At 46.7% G+C, this 17,930-nt stretch overlaps 1 protein-coding gene across 1 annotated transcript in view; it reads right to left on the reverse strand.

Annotated features, from left to right (window-relative positions):
- Nucleotides 1–17,930, reverse strand: part of dntt (deoxynucleotidyltransferase, terminal) — a 65,482-nt gene that overhangs the window by 38,994 nt on the left and 8,558 nt on the right. Inside the window, exons 3-5 of the mRNA XM_018738056.2 lie at nt 13,655–13,765; nt 2,189–2,359; nt 28–99 (exon numbers count right to left, since the gene is read on the reverse strand). Coding sequence (XP_018593572.1) covers nt 28–99; nt 2,189–2,359; nt 13,655–13,765 — 354 coding nt within the window. The remainder of the gene's footprint in view (nt 1–27; nt 100–2,188; nt 2,360–13,654; nt 13,766–17,930) is intronic.

Genomic DNA, 17,930 nt, shown 5'->3' on the forward strand with positions numbered 1-17,930 from the left:
CTCGAGTGAGCCGGGAAACACGCTGACCTTTAGCGCCCGGTATTTTTCGTCGCTCAGTATCTCCTGGACTTTGGAGGATTTGCCGCACTCCAGGATGTCCTGTGGAAAAAATACACGCGTTCACGTTAGCGCTACCGACCTTCTTAGTTGCTCACATCTGAGTTAGTGCGATGTGTAGAGTCACACAGCAACCGCACAATATATTAATTGCACTGCATATAATTATCACATGATTTTGTTTCAACGGTCCAATAACTACAAACAAAGTTCCTACAAAAATCAGAAGAATTGTGGTTCTTTATTGATGCCAGTCAAAGACTGGCTACTTTCAAGGCAGTAGTCAGGGTTAATTTTTTTTATATTACTGGGGTCCTTTTTCATCCTATTTAAAGGTTGATTTTAGCGCACCATGGTGGTAACTTCTCTATGGAGTGAATAACAGAACCAAAAAAAGTCCTGTAGTCCTCAATTTAGTTACATCCATGGGAAAATTATTGTACGTTTCGGCCGTTCTTTAATTCCATTTGTTTTCTTTTTCTTTTTTTTTGAAAATGGATTGAATGTTATTCATAACGATAATGAAATAATCATTATACCACCTGAAACTGCCTGCCACGAATTAGAAATGAAAAAGGTTATTTATTTCACCGTGGCGTCCCAGACTGTGCCGTTATCAACAAGAAGTGAACAGTCTGACTGGAGGCCAAAGGAAATGGTCACATCGTAGGCCTTCCAGCATAATGTAAGATAGCAAAGACGTAAATGCAAGATGACGGCATCTAATGAAGAGAGTGAAATTAATTCTGCAATTCTTTAAGAATTCACAACTCTTTAATTCTTTAACAGCTGCATGCTGGAATTGGGCTAAACAAGGAAAAAGTAGATAAATTCCTTTTAAAACTCTCACAACCCATTTTTTTTTCCTGCATTTCCCCCTCTTCCTTATCTTGGCGCTTCTGTTTTTGTGTTGTTGTGACTTTGAGACTGTCTGCGCGTGTCGTCGTTTTTTTCTCAGAGCGCCTGTCACGGAAGGACGTCTGGAGGTGCTATGGGGCCAGGTAGAGGTGTGCATCCGGAGGGTTTTACCAGCAGGATCCGGTGCCATCAAGTATTGTGCGATGGGTCGCAGGTGTCGGAGCAGTGGGACAAAATCTTCAGCGCGGCAAGGAATCCGCTGTCAGATCAGCGTTAAACTCGGTGCTTCAGAGTGTCTCTCTCTCGCCTTGATGTCTCCTACCGTAGAGAGCTTTCACAGCTCCTCTTCTTCAAGTATCCCTGTGCTTTAAGCACGCGGATTCTTCCCTCAGTCCCGGCTCAATAATTTGTTACATTAGTACCGCTCTCTCTGAACAAGCCTTTCATGCCCTGCAGCTGAGATCCCTCCCAACTCACTACTACATCCTTGTATGTACAACAGTTGGTGGAGTTATTGCCTCGCTCCTTGCTCAGTGCTTCCGAGGCTCTCAGCCGGCCAGGTTATGACCACGCGACCTCTTTAGTGTTTGCATGCATCTACAGTATATCGAAGGGTTCGGTCATAAATAATGCATTTGTCTTTCAGTGCTCACCTAAACTGAATAGATTCTTTCAACAGACCCGTCTGTTTCCATGCACTCGTGCAGCCCGTATCGTCCCGAGGCCGGTATACCTTACATAGTCCTGTTTTAATGTCATTTCACAATTTTCAGTTGGCTTCTCCGGCACAGCTGATGGACAGTTCGAAAACAGATGTAGTCGGAATAAACCTTAGAAAGTTCCCAAAGCAGAGCCGCTCAACATTTCTTACACGTTTCCCTCAAGCTTTCATGTCTCCCCAAAAGGGCAGAGTTAAGTCAAACCCGTTTAACTAAATGTATCCTGAAAAAATGGCTACTGCCACCGCAGGTTTTCATAATTCTTCGACTTTTACCTCCTCGGTCCTGAATGCGGACTCTTTGTAGGTTTGTGCCAAGGATGGCACCTTGATCTGCAGCCCACGAATTCACTTTGCAAAAGTCCGAGGCACTTTTTGACAGCGTACTCATTTGTGTCCTCGCCCCTCAACGCACGGGGAGGAGGTCACTGAGTGACCTGTGCATAAATCTCCATGACAGATGCTTGAGTCTGAGGAATCTCGATGCGAAGAGGCCCAGACAGCTTGTCAGGGGAGATAGTAGTTAAAGCGTCGCTTTGCCGGGACACACGCTACCTCCATGACAGCTTTGGTTTGGTCTCCGAGGCACGGGAGGCCCTCCAGGTCCCCGAGGCAGCGCACGGCACCTGACAGGCTTTTCAGCACCGACGTGGCCCGCATGAAGGCCAGGCACCGGCCCTCGTTCTCGTTGAACTCGGCTTGTTCGACCAGAACCTCAAAGGCGTCCTGCAAGCGAGCAGAGAGACACGGCCGTGAGTCGAGAGCTCACGCGAACCAGGCTCGGCGGAGCTAGACCGAGCGATAAGATTCGGAGCCTAGATGCTGGCGGAGACACTTTTTGTTTTCCGCTGCTGGACCCCTGTTGCTGGAGAGACCTGTGGAAGATGATGGGTGAAGAAACATGGCTGTGAAACCCAATAACAGCTGTTATGCACATGTTCCTCCTGTCCTTCCCTTAGCACTCAGCACTGTAACATTCAGCCTGGGAAACGAGGTAAAGCTACATACATCACCTGTTGTCGACACACTGTTTATGAGATGACGTGTGCTAAATGAAAGCGAACGTGTTCACTGAGAATGTAGCTGCACATTCGGGCTTCCTTTTTGCTCGGCACATACGCGTTTCACAAAGCCATCAGGGGTTTCAATAATTCAGAGTTTTCCATTAAAGTACCTTGATGTGAAGCACAGGATTTTACACAGACAACTTGTCATACCGTATTGTAATTGAATTTTAATAATTTTAAACGCTGAAACGGCAAAAGCAAAAAAAAAAAAAAAAAAGTTCCGAAACGATGCAAGATGGATGAACGGGCACCTCTCATTTGTAATACGCTCTTTGACAGCTTGAGACACATGGCTGATTCATTTTCATGCACGGCGAAGAGTCGTAGCTTACACTGTTTACCCTTCAGGCCCCGACCGTGATTGCCGTCGCAGCTGGGATCAAAGCGTGTGTGCGTGCGCGCGCACCCTGGGGGCGCCCCCTGTGGCCAGGAAGGGAACTGCAGGTGCTGCTGGGGGGCTCCTTCCGTAGAAAGGAGATGGCACGGAGACGCTAAACACCCCCGTTTCAAGCGGCCGAGGCACTAAGAGGCATTTTGCAGCCCGCTGAAACGTTCCCCTCGGTGGAGTCAATACGTAGCGAATGTCGCGTCTCATATATCGCATAAAACTCCAGCTGTTATCCTGGATTGCAGGGGCTCGGAGGAACCGGTTGCCATCCCTTCGAATAAATCACAAAACAATTAACCACCGACTGTGGCTTCTGATTTAGACAAACACAAATTTATCCTAACAAAGGTGCTATCTGGAATTGCGCACCGTAACAAGCGGAAGGCACCTCTTCCAGTCTCAGCCGAGCTGCATTTCTCTCCTTGCTGCGCGTTTTCAGCCAAGAAGTACGGTATTATCGTGCCAAACGTCTACCATATAATCACAACTACAAACAGCAAATGGTTCTCGTGAAACGTTCCCCATCCCTCTGTCCTCTGACTAATGTAGCAAAATTGCGATTAACATAGGCAGTTATATTACATACACCCAGAGGATGCAGGTGGGACATACTGTACATGAATCACTGTACATTACATAACCCCAGTCTGACATACAAATAATGAGCAAAAGCACAAATCAGTTTGATCTGTAAGCGCAATCTGTTAAAGGAACAATAAACAGTATGATAGGTTACGTTGCTGCACGTATCATGTGCAGTAAAACCTTTGCACAGTGAAAAGTTTTTTTCTTTAATTATGTTACTGCTTCGGTTCTGCCACAAACTGCCTGTAAAACCTTCATTGTTTTGCTGTGATTGACAGTCTCCTATGGGCCCATTTCCAGTCAGCGAACAGAACTGCAAGGGTAAACAGAACCGATCACGGGGTGATTCATACGCGGACTGGCTGTAATAAATACCGAGCCTTTTCATTTAAAAGATGTGTTGCAGGGGGCAGTACGCTGTGCTTTGGTACAAACTATGAAAGTAAACATGAGAAAAATCATTTTACTGCTGGTGTAATAATTTCCCATGGAGCACAGAGCACCTCGCTGCAGCGATGGACAAACATTCATAGCGCAATGTGTACATTAGAAACGTTTTAACATTATAACCCGGGCTTTCCTTACTTGGTAATAAATGATGCACGCTCTACTTGGAGTCATATTTAATTTATGGATTATTGGTATCTGACTGAAGTTTCTTACAGAAAGTAAAGTAAAAACAACCATCCCTGAGCATTTGCGTTTTAAAAAGATGTCCAATTTTATATGTGTGAATAAAAAGTAATGTGCATGTGAATAAATTGACCCTGGACAAGTGGGTGTCTTTGATTTCAAAACTGAGTAGGCAGCTAATGTGAGTTTGAGTAGCAAAAAGGTATTTTGTGACAATCTGATAGAACGGATCTTTATGTTGAATCCTTTGAATTTCCTAAGTAAAGCTGTAACTGTATTTTCCCACTGTGTAAAAGCTAATGTCTGGCAGATTATATGTCCTACATTTATGGTGAAGGTTTGCTTCTCGATGAGCCACTGTCAGATTAATTTTACCAAAAGAGCAGCTGTACCAGCCCACACCCTCCCTGCCCTTCCGTCAGTTAGTATGACTTTGCTGGATGAGATGTTAACCAGTGCCTGGTCATATATGGTATATCTGGCTCAGCATGGTGATGTAACACTTAGAGAAAAAAATGAACCCTCGCTCTAATCTAATCATCCCTTGAAGAATATTGTGAAAGCGTTAAAATGATTCCGTTCGAAGTAATTTGATTTGTTGTTTGTAATCCAGCATCTCATCCTGGAACACGTGTTACTTCCATTATTTTGTAAGAACAGAAATGACATTACGTTGCATGAGGAGAAAGTTGTCACGTCAGCGGGCCAATGATTTCGGCGCTGTATCAGTCTGAAATGTCACCCGCAAAACGTGACTCTCGTTCCAAGTCACTCAGCTTTGTTCTTTGCTGCGATTAGCTGCTTTTAATTGGTTGGCTTTGGTAGGTCTCCACCCGTATGGCATCAGCTCACTCGGCAGCCCGGCCCCCCCGCCGCCCGCCGCTCTTCTTTTCGCTCTGAGATTCGGCTGCTCCTCACAGAAGAGCAAAGAGCTAACTGGAAGAGTGAGGAGTCCCTCACCACTCTAAGCCAATAACCTGTGAGCAGCTGTCAAACGTACGGAGGCTGCCTGCTATGCGCAGTCGTGGGGTGGGTCCCTGCCAATTTTCTCAGTCTTCCTCACTGGAATAAAGCCAATTTGTTTCACCGCGAGGACTTCGGGTCACAATCAGTGAATGACACGGCTCGGATTGAAATCACGAGCGGAGCTGTGCGTCTCAGCCTGCGCGAAGGAAATGACTGAGTGACTCTCATATAAAATTATGGGGACGTAAACCCAAATGATAATGAGTTCCGAGTTTTCCGGATGACTGAAAGGAAAGATTTGTCTTGGGAAGAATGCTCAGCAAGGATCAGTGATTATGAGTGCTCTTTCATGCTGGATAGGATCTGGGCTGATACTACCGCAGTAAAGCGCCAAAGAAACAGCAGTGAAAATCTCTCCCAGAATGGGGCAGGTGGTACGACTGGTCCTCGCCTTCCGACACTCCACTCACCGACGGTCGTCTCAGAGTTCAGGCCAAACAAAAGGGGCACGGAGAGCAAAGTAACTCCCAAAAGTGGACGGGGACAGGTCTTGTACTGTGGTAGTCGCTCTTTCGGGTATCAGTAAAATCCTTTGCTGTTACGTCGCTAGTCTTACTTTTACTCTTCAGCCGTATTTACAGGTGCAATTTTTAGTTGTTTCGGATGAAACCGTCAGCTAAGGACAAGTGAGTTTCCCACCCACACCACCAGCTGTTCCTGTTGTCCCCACCACCTGCAGCCCATTGTTACTATGGCACATTGTGTCTCCTGCTCCAGTTGCTCATATCGTTGCCCCAGTTGTCATTATTCTTGCATCTTGTCGCTATTCTTGACCTTTTAAAAAAGGTTGGCGTATGGCGGCTTGGTGAGTGAAAAACACAGCCTGTCTGTGAAACAGGAAGTTGTAAAAGCATTAACTTCATTACCACAAGAAAACAGCAATTCACATGACAGCGAAATGTTGATAGAGCTGAAGGGGAAGCTTCCAGCCGAACTAAAGACACGATTGTCAATTGGAATTTGATTGAGCAAAGTCAATTTGCCCTTTGCAGTCATTTGGTCTTTACCTATGATCCGATAAGAAAGACATTTGCTCCTCGGATTCTTCATTGGCTCATTTGCCAGCAAGATCATTAGTTCGTCAGCCTCTTCAGAAGTCCTGCTCCCGACTCGCCTCTTTTCGACTCTCCCTTCATCACACTATAGATCCTAGATTAAATTCACGAAACGGCGTTAAAGCATTACAGAATGTCAGTTCCCACACAACTACTTCACAGGGAAGAGGGCATTTAATTTCTCTGGGAAGTGAGGCTTCCATAGGCTGTTGTTTGGCAGCGGTGAAGGATGCGGTGCTCCTCTAACCATGAAAACGAAAGCGCAGAGTCGAGGGCAAGGTTTCGGGGGAGTGAATGTCAGCTGAGGATCATGTCTAGGCTCATATGGAGAGTGCTTGGGCCAGCTAAATTTGATAGAAAGTTCTAGCACTCTATGATTCTGTGGCTGATGCAATCGTTGGGATCATTCAAACAGCTGTGCAGCCATGAAGAAAGGAGAGGAAAATGCACTCTTCGTGTACGGAAATCGCAGCTCCAAGGCCTTATTTCGTCACAGAATTCTCTAAAGACCCATCTCCTGGCACAGAGCCTATAAACCTTCTTTTTCTTTAATGGAGTGCATACCTTAAACATTTTCTTTTCTCCCGCTGACCCTTCTAAGAGACGCAGTGCTTCCTTTGGCCAAGACTGTGTCGCGGGCGTTCGTCACGAGAGCAAATGGCATCACCAGAGCAGCTTTCCCAGAGTCATCGGAAAAAACGGCGCTTTCTAATAAAGCGTTGTGAACACAGGGCTGGGCTCTGGGAGGTAAACACACTTTCCATTTACCGAGGCCCCCGACCACTGTGACCTGTTCAAAGGCTCGGACACAGACACAGTGCCATGATGTATTCGGCTGATCTTCACACATCGTGCTCTCAGAGACAACACGTCTTGTCTGCTCCACCATGACATCACCTCTCCTCCTAAAGTGTTTAGTTCCATTACAGTGCTTGCAAGTGCAGCGTGATCATTTAGCACACCGTCTAATTAAAAAGCTCATCAGCTACGGCTCGGAAGAGCCTTCCTCCGCTGGCTTTGCTGCCAGGTAAAAATGGGGCTTCATGAAGAGCAGATTTCAATGACACATGAAACCCAGTAGCTTCGTTCGGTCTGCAGGTGCACGATGCACCCAGAGTAACAGTGGAGTGGAGAGCGGAGTCAATCCAGCATCTCTTGCAGACCTGTACAACCCGTTGAAGGGACCCTCTGTTTGGTGAGTTTTCCACTAGAGAATTATATTGTCATTATATTGTCATTATACAGAGGAAACAGACCTTTTGAATTCAGTATGACTTGTTGTGTCACGCACTGCTCGTCGTAACAGAGGGCAGGGAGAAAACGGTCCCAAGTGCACTGGCTAACAATGATCCGAATGGCCCATTTAAGAGCACACCAGTTTTTAAACAGCATTTCAGTTCCCCGGAGAGACAGCAAGGAGAGAGAAAGCTAAGCTCACCAAAAGTCAGATATTATGGCTGAAAACATTGTTATTCCTTCTTTACTACCTCACATCAATATACCTCCCCCTTCTTTATTCCCGCAGTTGACAGGTCCGTAATATTTGTGTTTTGTTACCCTGCCCTTACCATATCAGTTGGTCTCCTACAATGATGGGGCTACTGTATAACATTCCCCGTCGGACCTGTTTCTTAAAAAAATCCCTCACTCACTCGTGATCAGAAACTGCTGGTCCACTTCGGCATTAACACGATCTCACCAGTCTATCCTGGACACAGAGGGTGAAAGGTTGGTCAAGGGCACATCCTGGGCAAGACACCAGTCCGCCATTTGGTCCATTACAGGTAATTGTTACACATTTCGATGGTGACCGTTTGGCAGCAACTGATGAAATTTGATTGATACTCGTCATTGATTGCAGCAGCACAAAAGGACGCAGCATACCGCGATGACGAATGGCTGCCATGGAAACCCTAGGAGACATCTGCAGATAGGTCTAGCCGCATCTATGTGCCAGTCATAGCAGGAAGTCAGAGAGGAGAGCAGCAAGGAGTGGTAGGCCGTTGGTTCTCTCATTTACACATTGGAGCACTTCGGATGCACTCCAGAGCTGAGAAGAATGACAAGTGAACGGGTAGATGGCCCTGCAGGCCCTCTTCTTGCTCTTTTCAAAACGAGCCCGAAGGCTTGGAAGTGACTCTCAAAGACTGCAAAGATCATTGGTCTGCATGGCATGTGAAAGTGCGCCGTGCTGTGAGCTCTATCGATTGAGCGGACGACAGGGCGGAAGGACGGGAGCACAATCCACCTCGCTGCACGTGTCTGCGCTCATTAAAAGCATCGCTCGCTGTACGGGAGGCTCGCAGATTGCAAAGGCCATTATGTGTCAGATCCATGTTTTCCATTGTTTCGGTGCAGTTTGGCAGTGTTACAGCACACCATTAATCAAAGGACGGATATGTGCTGGTGTTTCGATTCAAAGTTTGACATTTAAACATGGATTTATGATGAAACCAGACTGTAAGCCACGCGAAAAGTCTCTGAACACCTTAAAAACAGACAAGGCAAACAAGCCATGTACACAGATAAATAAATCAATAGCTTAGTCCTTGGAAGAGCAAAGAGACTGGGTAAGTGGCAGTTAGTTGGTCTGTTGGCACAGAAAATTTCCATTTCTGTCTGTCATGTTGCTGACATCTCTCCTTCACTCATAGCTGTCTGTTCTCCGATATCATCCAAGAAACCAAGACGGAAGTTTCCTTAATACATCTTTTCTCCCAGTTCTCACCAAAAACGCAACAAAAATTGAAATAATGTGCATACCGTTACACCGTGCAATTTTGCCAATTATTTTATCATTGCAGGTATTGTGAAAAATCATTTTTACGGTTTTGTTGGCTCTTTCATTACTACTGTTTCACGTTCGTAGGAACAACTCAGGAATTGTAGACATGTGCCATTTATATGTATGGTAAACATTATATTTGCGTAAATAAAGTGAGCTGTCTGCAAAATAAAATCCAAAGACACACAAACCCCATGATTTGAAATAAAGCAGTTTTGCACTACTACTTTTTTTAAAAAACTGAAGGTTCGCAAAATACCTATGTAGAAAAATCTTTCACAGCAGTGTTACTCACTCCTTGCTCCTTCTTGACCAGATCAGAAACTGCAAGAAACACTGAGGAAGTCACTTTCAATCTACGTTTCATGACTGTCTACATAAACCTTCTTCAGAGTAGCGTCAGCCGTCATTATTATTTAAAATTTTTTGATGTTTCAGAGAAAAACACCAGATTTACACTTTTTTAAAACTAATAGCGCTGTATGTTATTTAATTTTAATTTGTTGACACTAATTAATAACAGATTGAAATTATTATTAAACTGTACGTACATACATATATAAAATATACCTACCAATGTGCTTATGAACATTTGAAGCAGATGGAGGTGGAGGGAAATTGGTTGTAGCATCATGTAGTGTAAAGATGTGTGTGTCACTCGCTGCAGGAACGGTCAAGGAGAGCTCTGAGCACAGCAGAGATGCATCCATCCATCCATCTTCCTCCGCTTATCCGGGGCCGGGTCGCGGGGGCAGCAGTCCGAGCAGAGTACTCCAGACTTCCCTCTCCCCGCACACCTCCTCCAGTTCCTCTGGGGGAACCCCAAGGCGTTCCCAGGCCAGCCGGGAGACATAGTCTCTCCAACGTGTCCTGGGTCTGCCCCGAGGCCTCCTCCCAGTGGGACAAGCCCGGAACACCTCTCCAGGGAGGCGTCCAGGAGGCATCCGGAACAGATGCCCGAGCCACCTCAACTGGCTCCTCTCGATGCGGAGGAGCAGCGGCTCTACTCCGAGCTCCTCCCGGGTGACTGAGCTCCTCACCCTATCCCTAAGGGTGCGCCCAGCCACTCTGCGGAGGAAACTCATTTCTGCCGCTTGTATCCGCGATCTCATTCTTTCGGTCATGATCCAGAGTTCATGACCATAGGTGAGGGTAGGAACGTAGATCGACCGGTAAATTGAGAGCTTCGCCTTACGACTCAGCTCCCTCTTCACCACAACAGACCGGTACAATGACCGCATTACTGCGGACGCCGCACCGATCCGCCTGTCAACCTGCCGCTCCATTTTTCCCTCACTCGTGAACAAGACCCCGAGATACTTAAACTCCTCCACTTGAGGGAGCAACTCCCCCCTAACCCGGAGGGGGCAATCCACCTTTTTCCGACTGAGAACCATGGCCTCGGATTTGGAGGTGCTGATTCTCATCCCCGCCGCTTCGCACTCGGCTGCAAACCTCCCCAGTGCACGCTGCAAGTCTTGACTTGATGAAGCCAACAGGACCACATCGTCCGCAAAAAGCAGAGACGAGATCTCGCGGCCACCAAAGCAGACACCCTCCGTTCCCTGACTGCGCCTAGAAATTCTGTCCATAAAGATAATGAACAGAATCGGTGACAAAGGGCAGCCCTGGCGGAGTCCAACATGCACCGGGAAAAGGTCTGACTTACTGCCGGCAATGCGAACCAAGCTCCTGCTCCGGTCATACAGGGAACGAACAGCCCGTAGCAACGAGCCCCGAACCCCATAATCCCGAAGTACCCCCCACAGGATGCCACGAGGGACACGGTCGAATGCCTTCTCCAGGTCCACAAAACACATATGGACTGGTTGGGCAAACTCCCACGAACCCTCCAGCACCCTAGTGAGGGTATAGAGCTGGTCCAGTGTTCCACGGCCAGGGCGAAAACCGCATTGCTCCTCCTGAATCCGAGGTTCGACTATCGGTCGGATTCTCCTTTCCAGTACCCTGGCATAGACTTTCCCAGGGAGGCTAAGGAGTGTGATCCCCCTGTAGTTGGAACACAATCTCCGGTCCCCCTTCTTAAAAAGAGGGACCACCACCCCGGTCTGCCAGTCCAGAGGCACCGTTCCCGAACTCCACGCGATGCTGCAGAGGCGTGTCAGCCAAGACAGCCCCACAACATCCAGAGACTTGAGAAACTCGGGGCGGATCTCATCCACCCCCGGAGCCTTGCCACCGAGGAGTTTTTTGACTACCTCAGCAACTTCAGCCAGGGTAATGGACGAGTCCCCCTCCGAGTCCCCAGCCTCAGCTTCCTCTACGGAAGGCGTGTCGGAGGGATTGAGGAGATCCTCAAAGTACTCCTTCCACCGCCCGAGAACATCCTCAGCTGAGGTCAGCAGCGCACCACTTCCACTGTAAACAGTGTTCGTGGAACACCGCTTCCCCCCTCTGAGTCGCCGGACGGTTTGCCAGAATCTCTTTGAGGCCGACCGAAAGTCTTCCTCCATGGCCTCACCGAACTCCTCCCAAGCCCGAGTTTTTGCCGCGGCGACTGCCAGAGCCGCGCTCCGTTTGGCCCGTCGGTACCCGTCAGCTGCTTCAGGAGTCCCATGAGCCAGCCAGGCCCGACAGAACTCCTTCTTCAGCTTGACAGCATCCCTTACTTCCGGTGTCCACCACCGTGTTCGGGGATTGCCGCCGCGACAGGCACCGGAGACCTTATGGCCGCAGCTCCGAACCGCCGCACCGACAATGGAGGAGCGGAACATAGTCCATTCGGACTCAATGTCCCCCACCTCCCTCGGGACCTGGTTGAAGCTCTGTCGGAGGTGGGAGTTGAAGACCTCTCTGACAGGGGCCTCCGCCAAACGTTCCCAACAGACCCTCACTATGCGTTTGGGCCTGCCAGGTCTATCCAGCTTTTTCCCCCGCCATCGAATCCAACTCACCACCAGGTGGTGATCAGTTGACAGCTCAGCCCCTCTCTTCACCCGAGTGTCCAAAACATATGGCCGAAGGTCAGAAGAAACGACTACAAAGTCGATCATCGACCTCCGACCTAGGGTGTCCTGGTGCCAAGTGCACTGGTGGACACCCTTATGCATGAACATGGTGTTCGTTATGGATAAACCGCGACTAGCACAGAAATCCAATAACAACTCACCACTCGGGTTCAGATCAGGGAGGCCGTTCCTCCCAATCACGCCCCTCCAGGTATCACTGTCGCTGCCCACGTGGGCGTTAAAGTCCCCCAGTAGAACGACAGAGTCCCCAGTGGGAGCGCTTTCCAGCACGCCCCCCAAGGACTCTAAAAAGGCCGGGTACTCTACACTGCCGCTAGGCGCATAAGCACAAACGACAGTGAGAGACCGTTCCCTGACCCGAAGGCGTAGGGAGATGACCCTCTCATTCACCGGGGTAGACTCCAACACATGGCGGCTGAACTGGGGGGCTATTAATAAGCCCACACCAGCCCGCCGCCTCTCACCTTGGGCAACGCCAGAATAGTGGAGAGTCCACCCTCGATCGAAAATCAAAAAATTCTAGTGTGAAGAAAACCACATGGCAACCCTGCTGCAAAATCTCATTCAGAGAGATACAATTGTGCCAATTGCGCCCATTAGTCTGAAAAAAAAAACAGGAAAACGAGCTACCGTTGTATTGCACAAATTGTTTACTTGGTTAAAAAGGGAGCTCATGAATTCAGCTGATTATTACTGATTCATACCATTACTGATCACTAGATATTGTAATGGTATAAAAGCAGCAAATCTGTATTATTGTGCATAGTGTTACTTAGTAAATCAGAGCACCATGGCACTACAAATGGGCTATACTTTTCCTCTGGCTTTTGCCTTTTATTTGTTTGCTCTCGCACCATGTTTATTCAGCGCGATCTTTGTTGAAAACCTCTGAGTCGCACTCAGAGAAGCTCAGGAAATTAACACTCCCTGATAAAAAATCTTAACAACTTTTCTCAGCACAACTGTAATTAAACTCTGTTTTTACATTTTTAATAAACCATGTGCATGCAGGTTTCAGATTTGCCGTTGTTTGTTGTTTTCACTTTCATTTCTCTCGCATTTCAACGTTCTTGATAAAAATCAGCCACTGAGCCCCTTCGGCGTGCACATTTGGAAACGTTTCCCATGGACGTCCCGGGGCCCAGATGGCGCCGATCGAGATCCGCCCCTGTCTGTGAGGAACTTCAGCGAGAGCGCTGTCTAATTGCGTCTGAGGCCGGCCTGTGCCAGCATCCGTTGGCCACTCGGCCGCCGTCCCTTCAGCGTGGCACCCTCCCAGATGCCACCAATTTGTAGGTTAATGTTTTCGATCAGGCCAACATCCTGTCGGCGCTCTGGAGCGTGAGGCACACCGTCAGACTTAGCGAGGCAAAATTAGTCACTTTCGCGTTAGCCGGCCCAAATTGCGGAGGAGAGGCAGGCTCCGCGAAGGAGAAGAGGGCGCCGGGGAAACGCTCCAAGGTCGTCCGCGTTCCAGCGACACGGGTCTTACCGTGAAGATCTTGTTGTGGTTCGTGATTGTCGTTCTTCGTTGGCAGGCGTACTGGGACACTCTCCGCGGTGAGCTTGGTTCCGGACGCTCTTCCTTCTCCTGGCTACACTCCTGTGCAGAAGAAGAAAAAACTTCAGCCTTGTTTCTGTAAATACATTTCAGAAAAACATTATAATTTAAGTGTTTGAACTTTTCTTGGAAGCAGTAGTGGGCAAATTAACTATAGAGCATGAAAAGTCCAGTTGTTCTGCAATGCATATAATGACCTGTTCTGCGCTATCATTACTACTAATGACTGCTAATGATGATTCATACGGTGTTGCTTGAACATATGTGAACCCTACAGGGATGGTTATTACACACACACACACACATTTTCAGAACCGCTTGTCCCTTACAGGGTCACGGGGAACCGGAGCCTACCCGGCAACACAGGGCGTAAGGCCGGAGGGGGAAGGGGACACACCCAGGACGGGACGCCAGTCCGCCGCAAGGCACCCCAAGCGGGACTTGAACCCCAGACCCACCGGAGAGCAGGACTGCGGTCCAACCCACTGCGCCACTGCACCCCCGGATGGTTATTATTCTTGTGTAAAATATTACATTTGTACAATCTAAATCTTAAAATGAATAAATGAGTATGATTTACACGCCTGATTCTACGGGCTGACTTGGTTTGACCTATATAACTTGAGGTTCAATTATTTTTGCACCAGCTCTACTCGTGTGTTTCTACTACACACATGATTTCCTCTAAAGCAACATATAGAAATAATCATTACACACACATTGTGTCACATGAGAAACACCGTAGGTCATTAAATAACGATTTTGTGGTAAAACTAAGGGACGCAGGGGTTCACATACTTTCAAGCAGCACTGTATGTTGGGTAAATTAAATGTTTCAGTCTGTTAGTGAAGGGGCTGCCACCTTTGCAAGGACACAACGCATTTTAACATCGATCTTCCCATTAGACGCGATATTTCACCGGTGATAGCTACGAAAGTTAAAGAAAGAGCCCTTACAAGTTGAGAAATTTAGAGAAATCTGTCTTTGTATGAGTTGTATTTGTAATTTATATTGTGTTATAACTGTGTCCCATTTCTTGTGTTTATCCACTGGTGTTTCAGGTAACCCAAATTTCTTCCGAAAACTTAAACAATTGCGCAATGCTTGCAAGGCCCAACCAGTTGTAATTATAAGAATTGTACAAGGGACGTTTAAATTGTCTGAGAAACCCGTGCTCGTCCACATGGGAATTATAGAACCACGAAGTCGTCGAGCACATTCCACAAATCCACAAGTGAAAGTGAAAGTCTGTGGCTCGAACGAAAGGAAATGAAAGCAGCAAGAGTCGCAACTCAGTAGCAAGCCATGCCTGGAAAAACCACGTTATTACGATTTTAAACGAAAGAAAAATATGGACGATTCAGCACAGTTGTTTTTAGAGATCCCTGTTTATTTCACAAGGCCACGGATTACAGTGGAAGTACTTCCAAAATACATTACGCACTTTTGTTGGTTGTTCCAAACACCAGCTGGTGCTATGGCAGCCCAGTCGCCACTAGGGTCAGGGTTTCGAGACACGTTCTTTTCACAGCGTACACACAGCTGACATGTGGAGCAAATAAAATCCCTTCCCAGGACTCGTTCTAGAAAATTGTCCAACATTACAAGCCGTTACAGCAGTAATAAGAGTCCTCGCTGACTCGAAATGGAAATTTGCAGGTCCAGTAGTACAAGGAATATAGGCACAGATGTAATGTGACAAGTCATCTATTGCCATGTTCCCGACTAATGGACATTGTCACTCATGCTGACAGCCCAAGGAGCAGCACATCCACAGTGGTCCCACGCCTGGTTCCAACACTAAAAGCCTCTGGCAGTTTCATAAAGGTGTGGGGTGCGTTGCCTGTATGCACTCATTTGATAAGCAATCGTTTGAACGCTGTGATGAAGCACCACCACCCTGCTGGCTTGGGCGTCCGAAGAGCATGGAGATGCAGTTAATCATCTCCAGTGGACCTCCAAATCAGCAGCGTTCAGTCATAGGAAGCATTTGTCTCAATGGGCATGCATGGAGTTGCTGGAAGGATTCCCTGTAGGAAAATCGTTGCACTTTTCTGCAGAAAGAGAGGAGTCGGTCTCTGCAGAGTTAGCGTGCGCTCGCCGTGCTCACGTGGCTTTTCTCACGCAGTCCGAACCGGTCGCTCCGAATTGCCCTCCGTCCGCGTGCGTGTGAGTGAACCAGGAGGGGAGCTTCTGGGATGGGCTTCCAAACCTCTGTAACCCTGCACCTGACAAGCAGTTACTGTATGGAGTGGATGGATAAGCAAATAAACTCTTTCCCACATTATTCCCATTCTGTCTTTGTTCCGCTTCTGTTTGCATATTTATTCACATACTTGAAAGAGACCATAACTGAGATAAGCTCAGGTTTCAGCGTATCGATAAAAGGCAAATATGACCTTAGAATGTTTCAAGACTGATCTGATACTTCTGCAATATATAAAAGAGAATAGCAGGGGTGGCCAAATACTAAGGCTTTGTTTAAAAATATAGTAGCAGCAAATGATGTATCTGTTCTTCCTTATTGGATTTATGTGTATTATTATTATTATTATTGCAACAACAAGCAAATTTCATGCGCTGCAGCAAAACAAAACAAAACAATCTCCTCCACATTTACATAATGTAAATTGTAACTTGTACTGAAATGTTCTTGTTACGTAAGATATAGAAAAAGCATTGCATAAGTACGTAAGTACGTACAGACACACACACACACACACACACACACACACACACACACACACACACACAGAGTCTGAAACCGCTTATCCCAAATGGGGTTGCGGTGAGCCGGAGTCGAACCTGGCAGCACAGGGTGCGAGGGGGAAGGGGCACACCCCGGACGGGATGCCAGTCCATCACAAGGCACCCCAAGCAGGAAGCCCGGGACCCGGCCAAACCCGCTGCGCCATCACTCCCCCCTTATTGCATAAGTAATATTTATGAAAAAATCTGAACAGCGCATTCTTCCATAAAACAGAGCAGCGGGGCCGTGACAAGACATGCATTCATGAAGTGCCCCCGTGCTGTTCCCTTCAGGACATTCTCCTAATATGCTGTGCATCATATTACATGCATATGCTTTTATGGCAGCACTTTTAACAAATAACAGAGGTGGCCTTCCAGACAGAGTGAAAAGGAAGCAAAGCGTAACTGAGGAAGCGTGAGGATATAAGCAGAAGTATGTTTTATGCAGATTATATGTGTTGCCCTGCTATCTGAAGGCCCCGGGTTCCAACGAGTCTCTGCTGTAGTACCCTTGACAGAGGCGCTTATTGTGTAAAAGTACCCAGCTGAATTAATTGTGAAGTTGATTATCTAATGTTGTAAGTTGCCTTGAACAATGGTGTCAGCTCAGTGAATAATAACAAACATGCAAAACAGTTAAAAAAACTTATGCATATGTATCTTCCCCAGTGTACATTACATTTAATGTACTAATTCACACCTTTTAAAATCAGTTTAAATTTGCATTTTATTTGCATTTTACCAGAGACGCAGCTTTCTCCTGTTTACGTTCCCAAACATGTCATACTTAAGGAATTTCAAAGTTTAATTTCATTGCCTAATTTACTTGCTTAATTTCAGTCTGCAGACTTTCCCAACTGTAAGAAATAATAATGACGATCTGGCATCACGAAAGTCTGTTGAATCTTTCATTTATTCTTTGATTGACATGTACAGTGCTTCTTGAAAACATGCGAACCCCTTGTGTCCCTTAGTTTTGCCACAAAATTGATGTTTAATGAGAAGCAGACTTTTTCATCTGACATAATAGGTGTGTAATTACTGAGCCCATATGTTGGTTTAGAGGAAATCGTGTGTGTAGTAGAAACACACAAGTAGTGCAGGTGCAAAAGTAAGAGAACCCTAAGTTATATTGGTTAAACCAAGTAGGTAAGTAGAATCAGGTGTGTAAATCATTAATCATTAATTTAATTTTAATCATTAATTTAATCATTAATTTTATCATTAATATTTTATACAAAATAATGAGCATTCCTATAGGGTTCACATACTGTCAGGCAGCAGTGTAGTTAAAGCCACTCTTGAAAAGACGAAAATGCCACCGTTTGACTCATTCACTCATTCCGTTCCCATCCCATCACCTCCTAACTTGCCACTAAGAAAAGCAGACAAATCAATCCAAGCTTAATTTATCAGTATGCATTATTTTACCGAAAACATGTTTATAACGTATTT

This window comes from Scleropages formosus, chromosome 8 (genome assembly GCF_900964775.1).
Source record: "Scleropages formosus chromosome 8, fSclFor1.1, whole genome shotgun sequence".
Lineage (NCBI taxonomy): Eukaryota > Metazoa > Chordata > Actinopteri > Osteoglossiformes > Osteoglossidae > Scleropages > Scleropages formosus.